This window comes from Erpetoichthys calabaricus, chromosome 11 (assembly GCF_900747795.2).
Source record: "Erpetoichthys calabaricus chromosome 11, fErpCal1.3, whole genome shotgun sequence".
NCBI lineage: Eukaryota > Metazoa > Chordata > Cladistia > Polypteriformes > Polypteridae > Erpetoichthys > Erpetoichthys calabaricus.
In genome coordinates, this window is record NC_041404.2 from 64434922 (window position 1) to 64446260 (window position 11339).

The 11339-nt window shown below is 37.8% G+C and overlaps 1 protein-coding gene across 1 annotated transcript; it reads left to right on the forward strand.

Moving 5' to 3' along the window:
• Nucleotides 1-116: 116 nt before the first annotated feature.
• On the forward strand, nt 117-11108 carry LOC127529599 (uncharacterized). Its single transcript, XM_051933603.1, has 4 exons — nt 117-1238; nt 1574-1750; nt 4877-5056; nt 10854-11108. The coding sequence occupies exons 1-4, from the start codon at nt 141-143 to the stop codon at nt 11007-11009; spliced, it is 1611 nt and encodes a 536-aa protein (XP_051789563.1). The 5' UTR covers nt 117-140; the 3' UTR covers nt 11010-11108.
• Nucleotides 11109-11339: the final 231 nt, after the last annotated feature.

The following is an 11339-nucleotide window of genomic DNA, read 5'->3' on the forward strand; positions in this document are numbered from 1 at the left end:
TAATGGAGTCTTGCTATAATGTTATTTCTAAACCAATTAGGAAATCATAAAGTAAATATAACTTGTCAGGACTAGCCAAACATACAGTATATATAGAAATTCAGATACACCCCATGAACATTTTCTCACTAAAACCAGAAATGGCTCTTCCAAATTATATTGTTCTGCTGACCACTTTCAACATCATTTTTGTTTCAGGAAACTTTTTAGAAAAACTTGGATGGAAGATTAATGCTTGGTCAAAAGATTCAGTTGACCTCAAGAATCCCAATGGATTGAAAGATCCAGTTATTCTAGAAAATCCATCTGTCTTGAATGACCCAAATAGACTAAATATTTCAGATGGAATTAAATATCCAACTGAACTGAAAGATACAGCTGTGAAAATAGATCCCACTGGATCAACAGATTCCAATTACCTGAAAGATTTAGCCAGCATGAATGATATAGTTGATCTAAATAACCTAGGAGGGCTTTTAGTAACAATTGACCAGAAAATACCTTCTGAACCAAAAGATTTAGTTGATGTGAAGGGTCTACATGGGCTGACAGATTCATTTGGTCTAAAAGATCCAAATGAAGTCAAAGGCAGTCTTAAAGAAGCAAATACTGTGAACTCCATTCTGGGTCAAACTGGACTGAAAAATGTAGTTAGTCCTACAGCTCCAGCTGGGTTAAAAGATTTAATAGATTCAAAGGTGCCAAAGGGTTCAGATAGTTTAAAAGACTCCTTTGGAACAAAAACAATTTTTGGCCTGGGTAATCCCAGTGCAATTAAAGATGTATTTGGTCCAAAGGATCCCACTGGATTGAAAGATGCGACCAGCGTACTGACAAGCCTAGGCGATCCGAAGGCTCTAAACAATTTAATAGAGTCCACTGACCAGAATATTCCTACAGGACTGAAAGATGTATTTGATCTGAAAAATCCCACTGGATTTAAAGAATTATTTAATCCAAATGATCTGTCTGGACTAAAGGATTTAATTAGTCCACAAGATCTGAAAGGAATAACTGATTTACTTAGTTTAAAAGATCTAACTGAATTAAAAGAATCAATAAATTCTAATATTCTTAATCAGTTGAAGGATGTAATTGGCCTGGGAGACCCAACAGGACTGACTGATTCAGTTAGTTTGAAGGACCTTACGGGATTGTCAGCACTGTTTGATTTAAAAGATCCTGCTATATTTAAATATTTCATTGGACTGAATGATATCAAAGGAATTCTTGATATGGTAAGCTGATAATAAAAGCAGATCACAAAATTTATTTTGCTATATAATGAAAATCATTTACTAAGGATTTTGAAAAGCTAATATTGGAAATGACAAGATTTGTATAGTATATAAAGTATAAATTTGCTTAAGTTATATTTTTTCCGTTACACCAAATGTATGTTATGTTTCATTGATGTACTGTATAGAATGATTATAATATTTTGGAATTATAATTATTAAGTAAATGCATTAGAAAAATAGAGTAAAAAATTATGCTTCTGAGATCAAATTTAAAGTGCTCTCCGGCATAACCACAGAAAAGTTACAGTTTTTTCTTACTTTGCCCTATGCAGCCTTTAGACATTATAAATCACCTACTACCTATATCACTTGCTGACTGGACAAACTGTGGTACCAAAGATCCCTTCCTGCTCAGGAGCTTCATTCTTCCCAAAACAATAACCATCCCAGGACCGATTTCATTCTCAGCTAAAGGCACTCTCATAGAGAACATCAGTGCACCCCTGAAGGTAAGTTGAAATAAGCAAGAAAATGTGCAAATGACATAACATTCAGGTGTGGTGGGAGACTTGGTTAACTGGTTTGAAAGTTGGAGCATTTTGAAATTTTGTAGTCACTTCACCAAAGCATTTGCAATCACAATTTTTTTTTTTTACAAATATTCAAACTCAATTGATAAATATATAAATATACAGTATGCTATTGCTAGTTGTTGGATGTGGAGGGCTAATTGTAGTTTAAATTTCTCATTCAAAACATTTTTTAAAAGAGTACCCAGTTGAGATTTAAAATCTGATGCTGAAGTCTCAAGTTAAAATTGTTGGCTGCATTCGAACTTGATTAGATAAAGGTTCATTGTAGTATTTAGCTGATAAATTATTATCTCAGAGACATATTGAATCATAATCTTTAGATAATGTAGCCATGAAGTTATTTTTAGAGTAGCAGAAATGCTGAGTACACATTGAATAAAATGTCACTGAGCAATCTTTCATATATTTCTATATAAGTTAAGCTGCTTTCAGCTTTTTATTTTCCATACATGAACATCATGTCACTTACCTGCTGAGGGTCATGCAAGACACCGTACAGCCATAGAGACAAGTGTGGGATGAGGCTAATGCAGAAGCCAGACTGTCAGCATATAACAAGACCTACCCATGCATTTTAATACAGTAAGGAATGGAATTTACCAGTACCTTGTACGGTGATGATTAAATAAGAAATATCATTTCTACTGTAAGGAATAAATAAAGAATATCTTCTAACATTGTATTTTCTTATATTGTAATACTTGGACATACAACCCCCACCTTATACCCTGACCTTGTCCCACACTGCGTACTGCAGTGAGGTGTACTTGCTTTAGTTTGCACAACTGCTGGTATTTTACTGTTTTGGCATTGACCAAAAAAAAAAAAAAAAAGAAAATGTACAAGTTAAAGTAACTGCTCTCGAAATAAAACTGAAACTGTAAACTAATTCATAGTTGAATTTGCTCAGGCTGTCTGTCTGTTTAAAGACAGATGAGTTTGCAAATTCAAGCATTTTGTAATTTCCAAAATGTGTAAAGTGTGCTATATGTAGGATATCTCAGTGAAAACTGAAGTTTATAAGAAATTTCCTTGAAGAGTAAATGGGTCAAAGTTCAACAAAATATGTTAACTGGGAGTTATTTCATGGGACAGACAGAAAGACAGGCATATGTGAGGTTGGGAGCATATTCAAACACACCTAAAAGTGGGTTCCTATAAATAAATTTCATTGTTGGATATTGATTTATAGTTTTGGCATTTATCAAACATTAAGCACTTCTGCTGCATTGTAGTCAATCACATTACTGAGAACATATACATTAAGCAGGTGCCATATGTTTCAGATGAACATCTTATTTACTTCACACAGAGTGCACAAAGTTGGGTGGCACTACAAAACTTAAGAAATTAATATGCATGCTGTAGATAGTACTTTCAATTACAAATAACAACGTCAACTGCATTAGTGAACATTAATAATGCATTGCTACTGAATACCGTATTTACTTATGTATATAGTCTAGTACATCTTACCACGCAAATTGACTTTATCATTATTAGGAACTATAATTGCAATTAATATTTATAAAACCGTTTCATGTAATAGTATGGCATTGCAGCCCTAAGTGATTCTTGCCATGGTGTTTACCCAATGCTGCTGAAACTGTGACCACCTCATCCTGTACTGGTCCTAAACCAGTGGTTTTTAAGTCAGTCCCCAGGGACCTCTGTGTTTGCAGATTTTTGTTTCAAACAATTTCACAAGTAATGAATGTCATTTTCTCTCTACTGCTTTGGGCTGGCGCCCTGCCCGGGGTTTGTTTCCTGCCTTGCGCCCTGTGTTGGCTGGGATTGGCTCCAGCAGACCCCCGTGAACCTGTAGTTAGGATATAGCAGGTTGGATAATGGATGGATGGATGGATTTTCTCTGTAATTGCTTTTATTGTAGGATTAGCAAGTTTTTTATACGTCTCCTCTTGCTTTACATTCAGAAATTAATAAATAAATTTATAAATTGTCACACTTGGGTTACACAATTGCACAGATTCTTTCAGGGTTTTCAAGAAACATAAACTTTATTCGTAAACAGCATAATAAAGCATAAAGCAGAGGATGTCTGGGGGAGAAGTGAGACAAGGCAATAAGCAAAAAGGACTGGTGCTGTACAGGCTTTTAAATATACGAAGTGCTGTGAGAGAAGCATATCACGCAACACAGCAGCAGCAGCAGCCGAGCATCTAACGGAGCAAAGAAGAGGTATACTGTATTTGTTCCTATTCCAACAGCGTTTAAGAGGGGGCCTCTGAGGAGCGACCCCATCCTCCAGGGGTGTGTAAAGCCCCCTTCTTCACAAAATATTTGTATTTTAGCATAGCACTTAAATTGCTTTTGTCATTTTCCTATCACTTCACTTTTTCCGCCCTCTTAACCGTGTCCTAATAATGACAATTAATGATGAGCAGAGCAGACATAAGGGAATACAACGATGAATGTTGAAAAGCTGCAGTTACTTCCATTCCAGACTCACTAATGTGCTCATTGGTAAATAACAGGTTAATAATTAGAAAACCCGGAAAAGTGGAAAGTAAATCACGATAATGATGAAATCGTAGAAATCAATTTAACAAAACATTACACTGTATCCATGTAGTATACAGGGGTACTTGCTATAATTTCAATAAACATTTAGAAACCCCATTTTTACAATTTCTGGTGTTTAACCAAAACACAGAAACAGGGAAATAACAGCTTACTTCATTAAAAGCAGAAGTTGTAAACCACTGGTTTAAACAGTTTCAGAAAAAGATATTTATTCCTAAATTGAACAGCAAATGCTAAAAAAATTTAAATTTAAACCATTAAATACAATATTAAGAAAAATTCAGAGTATAGTTAACACTTTGAAATGGTGGCATTGATTTTGCCAGATATTTATTTTTGTAGTTGTTGGACTTTGTGAATGATTCGAGTCATCTAACAAAAGAGTTGTAGAGTGGTGGAAAATCTGAATTTCTATTCAGAAAAAAAACTTTTAAAAATAAAGAGTCTAAAATGTGTTGCAATTAAAAAAAACATAATACTTTTCTTTTTTTCTCGTAGTTTGAAGTTGAGATGAAAAAGAAAATACTTTGGTCCTGGATGAGAGTGCCCTGCTGGGGTGGTTATGGGAGTTGCACTTATGACAAAGTGTGTGAACGGATTGAGAGCATCGCTAACTCTACGGGATGTCCATTCCAAAGTGAGAGCAATGGGGACTGCTGCCATTGTCCCATTAAAAAGGTACTGTACTTAAACACGCAGGTACTCAAGACACTGTAGGCAATATGTGGTCAAGTTAACAACAAAACTGATCTAAAATTAAATCAAGATAGGCACAAAATATACACTTATAAAATAAATTTGATAGGGACATAGATTTATAGTAAACATAGTATATTTAATGTATGCATTTAAGAGTTAAATTAAAAGAAAGAAAATGCAAGACTGTCTGAGAAGTGAATTGCTTAGGGTTATTCTCTGTGGCTGTGACGCTTACCACCCCCTGATGGACATTGTCTGCCTTTGTAGGGTGTTGTTTGTCCAGTGCCATTCTCATGCCCTTACTGCCCATAACAACTTCTTCAGAACATGCTATCATTAAGAGTAATGTACTGTCACCTTTTTCAGACTGCATTTATACACAAGACCCTTTCACTCAGTGGAAATGTATAGCATAGATAGATAGGTAGATAGATAGATAGATAGATAGATAGATAGATAGATAGATAGATAGATAGATAGATAGATAGATAGATAGATAGATAGATAGATAGATAGATAGATAGATAGATAGATAGATAGATAGATAGATAGATAGATAGATAGATAGATAGATAGATAGATAGATAGATAGATAGATAGATAGATAGATAGATAGATAGATAGATAGATAGATACTTTATTAATCCCCAAGGGGAAATTCACATACTCCAGCAGCAGCATACTGATAAAAAACAATATTAAATTAAAGAGTGATAAAAATGCAGGTAAAACAGACAATAACTTTGTATAATGTTAACGTTTACCCCCCATCCCCCAGGGGTGGAATTGAAGAGTCACATAGTGTGGGGGAGGAACAATCTCCTCAGTCTGACAGTGTCAGCAGTCTGTCGCTGAAGCTGCTCCTCTGTCTGGAGATGATACTGTTCAGTGGATGCAGTGGATTCTCCATGATTGACAGGAGCCTGCTGAGCACCCGTCTATCTGCCACGGATGTCAAACTGTCCAGCTCCGTGCCTACAATGGACCCTGCCTTCCTCACCAGTTTGTCCAGATGTGAGGCGTCCATCTTCTTTATGCTGCCTCCCCAGCACACCACCACATAGAAGAGGGCGCTTGCCACAACCGTCTGATGGAACATCTGCAGCATCTTATTGCAGATGTTGAAGGACACCAGCCTTTCAAGAAAGTATAGTCGGTTCTGTCCTTTCTTACACAGAGCATCAGTATTGGCAGTCCAGTCCAATTTATCATCCAGCTACACTCCCAGGTATTTATAGGTCTGCACCCTCTGCACACAGTCACCTCTGATGATCACAGGGTCCATGAGGGGCCTGGGCCTCCTAAAATCCACCACCAGCTCCTTGGTTTTGCTGGTGTTCAGTTGTAGGTGGTTTGAGTCGCACCATTTAACAAAGTCCTTGATTAGGTTCCTATACTCCTCCTCCTGCCCACTCCTGATGCAGCCCACGATAGCAGTGTCGTCAGCAAACTTTTGCACATGGCAGGACTCCGAGTTGTATTGGAAGTCTGATGTATATAGGCTGAACAGGACCGGAGAAAGTACAGCCCCCTGCGGCGCTCCTGTGCTGCTGACCACAATGTCAGACCTGCAGTTCCCGAGACGCACATACTGAGGTCTGTCTTGTAACATAGTCCACGATCCATGCCACCTGGTATGAATCTACACCCATCTCTGTCAGCTTGTCCCTGAGGAGCAGAGGTTGGATGGTGTTGAAGGCACTAGAGAAGCCCAGAAACATAATTCTTACAGCACCACTGCCTCTGTCCAAGTGGAAGAGGGATATATAGCATATAGGGAATGCAGTATTTGAAGTGATTTACTAATATAACTGAAAACAGTTAGCCCTTCAAATTACTACAGAACAGAAATGCATAATATTATTATACTGTAGGTGCAATGAATGCACTCTTTGGCACTAAAAGAGTGAGGGAGATTTCATACTTCTCTCATCTCAAAACACTATTGGTTAATAATATTAAGGTAATGGGGGGTCAAGGAATCAATACATATAGTGGATTGTGCTGCTGTTGCACAGCTCAAGAGTCACTGATTCATTTACCATCAAAGGTAATGTTCTTGGCTTGACTTTTTTTTGGTTTTCCCCAGGAAGCTCCAGTTTTCCTCCTATCATCTAAAGACTATCATATTAGGTTAATTAACTAAATGTGGAAGTGTGAGTGAGTATGCTCTGTGATGAATCTGTCCAGGGTTGGAAATTGTATTGATAGATGAGAAAAACAAGTACTGGTTTTATGTATACCAATCATGGTACCTGTTGGAGACATGTAATAGAATGATTAAAAAAATATCTGCAATCTCTTGCCCTCCCTGTACCTTCAGTGTCTTTCCTCAGTATTTGCATGTGTGAACATCTCTTAACCAGTGCCCTGTCTGTCAAGCATGTTCCCATAAAGCCTGCTTCTCAGGTTCTGTCATTATTTTTGAAGCACCTTTGTCACTTCCTGTCCGGTTTTACACTTACTGTCTTTGAAGGCAACTCTCTCTGCATGTCTCATATGTCTTTACTCCTCCTTATGCCTCTCACACTCGCACTTCCTCTATGAAGCGTTAATAAAGCCAAACTGACCAATTGCACCAAAGCTAAATCAGATTGTTCAGAGGGACTGGGCACAGACCTTAGTATTAGTAGATACATACAGTACATATGGGTAATTCGAACATGCACAGCCAAGGTCAACTGAACATTAAATTCAATAATTTGGCTTCAACTAGACTAATGGCAGAGTGCTGCGCTGTGTGTGTTTGAACTACCCATAAGTCAATGTGAATGTGTCGTATTCTGTCAGCTTCTATCAGTTGCAGTTCATTTTCAAATTGTCTTTTTGATTTACTCTCATATGTAAGTATATATATTGTGGTGGAAAGCTGACGCCCCTTCTGTACCTGGTCCGGGGGAACAGCCATAGGCTGCACAGTACCTCCCCTTGAACGCTGGGTGGCAGCCCCCCTGGGTGACAGTGGTGCCCCAGATACCCACAGGGCTCCCTGGGAGATGGAGTTCTCCACAGCCCTGTTGGGGTCCAGGGTGGCTGCCAGGGGATGCTACAGTGGTTCCTGAGCCCGTCTGGGCGCTTCTTCAGCCACACCTGGGAGTGCAACTGGAAACAGGTGATCAAGCACCTGGAGCACTTCCAGGTGGACTATAAAAGAAGCCAGCAGCCACTGCACTGGGAGCCAGAGTCGGGAGGGAGAGGGACAAAGCTGCCTGGGAGGAGTGGAGGATCTCAGAGAGAGACAAAGGAGTTTATTTTGTGTGGTTTGTGCTTAGTGCGGAGACTGTGCTGTGTCTGAGGGACATGGGAAAGACGTGGCCCCCAGGTGAAAAAAATAAAACTTTTCTTTGTTTTTATACGTGTGCCTCCCATGTCTGTCTGTGCCAGGTTGGGTGGCTAGTACACCCCCGAATGGTTTTATAACTATATATATATATATATATATTGTAAAATATATATATTGTAAAAAGGAATAGACTCGACACACGTAAAAAAGGTTTGGGGCAGCCACCCGTATAATATTCCTAGCTGCAAAGGTTTTCTTTTGCTTTCAACAGAGTTGTTGACAGTACAGAATCCAAGACAGAACTCATGAAGGTTGGAAAAGATGGCGGTTTTAAGTGGTCAGACAGGAAGTGATGTAGGGTAACCGGAAGTGATGTAGGGTAACCGGAAGTGATGTAGGGTGACCGGAAGTGATGTTTTTCTGGCATCAGCCTGGGTGCCGGAACTGGAAGTGACGTTCTTCTAGGCGCCGGAACTGGAAGTGACGTTCTTGATTCAGATAGGTTTTCCTGCAGCTGGTCTGCAGAGACAACAGGAGAAGGTTTAGTGCACCCTGCCTTACCCTGGCCTGGCGTGGAATTACCTTTACTTGGTCCACACAACGTCCCCCTACTCACACGTGTGTGACAATATATATATATATATATATATATATATATATATATATATATATATATATATATATATATATATATATATATATATATATCTTGTCACACACGTGCACATGGGAGGCAGCTAAAGGGCTTGAGTGACGGCAGTTCTGAGGCATGCCGAGATGTGGCAGAGTGCACTGACTCTTTTTCTCCCTTGCCTGCAGACCATTCACGAGAGATTTCACCTGGTCCTCTTGACGTCATTTCCGGGACCGAGCCAATGGAAGAAGACCTTGCCGGCTTCGGCCCCTGTGATGTCACGTCCGGGCTCGAACCAGTGGCTGAAGAACATGAGCCCGATCCCTATGATCTCACTTCCTGTCTTCCCCTTTAAAAGCCTGCACCTTTTCCCAATTCCCTATCAGTGTAGTATTTCATTTAAAAATGACTTTTGCAGCCAGGAAGCCACTTATACGGGTGGCTGCCCCAAACCTTTCTATGACTCTGTGTCGAGTTTGTAACTATATATATATATATATATATATATATATATAGATAGATAGATAGATAGATATATATATATATATATATATATATATATATATATATATATATATATATTCTTACTTTTATTTGTAAAATTGTAACGTGGAAATATTAAGTTACTTGATAAGAATTACAGAGCAAGTGAAAGACATCTAAATTTTGTGATACCTAGAGGTCTTCTTCTCTAGCTCAGTAGCTCAGTTGTTCTAATCTGTCCTGACATTCTGAACATTTTCATAGGCCATATGATGCATAGGCACAGTATGCACTAGAAAGACCAAGCAACCTGTCAAATGTTTTAGTTAATCTTTCAGTCTTCTCATACATAATACTTGGGTGATGAGTCCCAGACAGCTGATGGTGGTTTTTAATTTTCTTAGATGTCTGGATTAGTACATAGCACAATTGGTAGAATCTACCTTGTCAATGAAGATCAATGTGCCTTGATTAATACACAGAGCAAGTGAACGTTTAGCACTAATGTGGATCAAAATTTAACATCTTAGGAAACACTATGAGCAAAGTGTAGCCAGGGCCAGAAGGTACATCAAGCTGATAAAGGACGGTGGAAAAGGCAGTAAGGAGAGCTTAGTGAAAGAAGAAACTACCCTGACAAAGCTAGAAACCTCTCAGACCAGTGTGGGTAGATATGGGGCACTCAAAGTACAAGATCCTGTGCACAGGTAATATCTAGTGCCAATCCCATTTTTAAGTTTTTATGTTTCTATTTAAAAAGAATTAATTTTGATGTATTTCAGAGGTTTGGCCAGTGTTCTTACTTAGGGTGGCTCCTCTTCTACCCTATCACTTTAAAGTTGAGACACAATATTAGTTATTTAAAAAAAATGAAAAAAAGAAAAGAAAAAGTCCACACTCTACCCTGAGGAACATTTCAGGCATAGAAATATATTGTATCTGACACATGACTATAGTGTTCTTCTTTAAAAACCCAAGACTGATGAGCTAAGGTCAAAGTGAATTACATGAGGTCACGTTTATGCCCTAAATCTGTTATAATGACTTCCAGTTTTTTAAATTATTTCAACAAATGAATAAATGCTTTGTTTGCAGTAACAATGTTCTTTGCTAATCTGAGCTAAATTGTAAATCTTTGTTTTAAAGCTTTTTGAATCATGTCTAAAATTGGAATACTTAAACATAGTTCTTGCCATTTCGCAATGATCAGCCAATAAATTTTATAAGAATTATAACTATCAATAGATTACCTGTATACACTAAATAATCAAATGAAATAAATATTCAAATTTTTGATTACCAACTTAAACATATTTGCAAAATCTTGATAACAAAAGTGTAATCATTAACTATGTTTTTCTTTTCATTTCTTATAGGGAGTAATTAATATTCCAAAGATGACCTTCAATATTCCAAAATTCAGAACACCTTCCTTCTTTTCAAGAGGTGATTACAAGATCCGCATTCGAGCAGTCAGTGGGGAAAAGCAGATTGCCTGCTTCAGTACTAGTATAACAGTGAAATCATTTTAAAGAGGAACACAGCTCAAGCGAAGGCAAACAAAATCAGATACACATCTTGTTATTACTTACAGAACTTCAACAATAAATATGAAGAATTCTTAACTCAAATGATCATTTTTTAATTCTTGTGTTATAAACGTTTATCTTATTATTATTATTTATTATATGCACATGCAGTCTTGGCAAAATCATGTCATTATAATGGTTTTTCGGGTAAAGAATACAGACGTTTTGAGGTAAGGTAATACACAAGTAAGAATTTCTCTGTTGTCTGTACACTAAGCATTTCGACAGAGAATTGCCAGTGGTTCAGTGGTGATTGCAAAAAGCAGTGGCGAC

Excerpts from the sequence above, each read along its gene's own strand:
- LOC127529599 (XM_051933603.1), top strand. The coding sequence starts at position 141 with ATGGCTCTTCCAAATTATATTGTTCTGCTGACCACTTTCAACATCATT. Across the intron at positions 1,239-1,573 it reads TCAAAGGAATTCTTGATATG|CCTTTAGACATTATAAATCA; the intron begins GTAAGCTGATAA and ends TGCCCTATGCAG. Across the intron at positions 5,057-10,853 it reads GCCATTGTCCCATTAAAAAG|GGAGTAATTAATATTCCAAA; the intron begins GTACTGTACTTA and ends CATTTCTTATAG.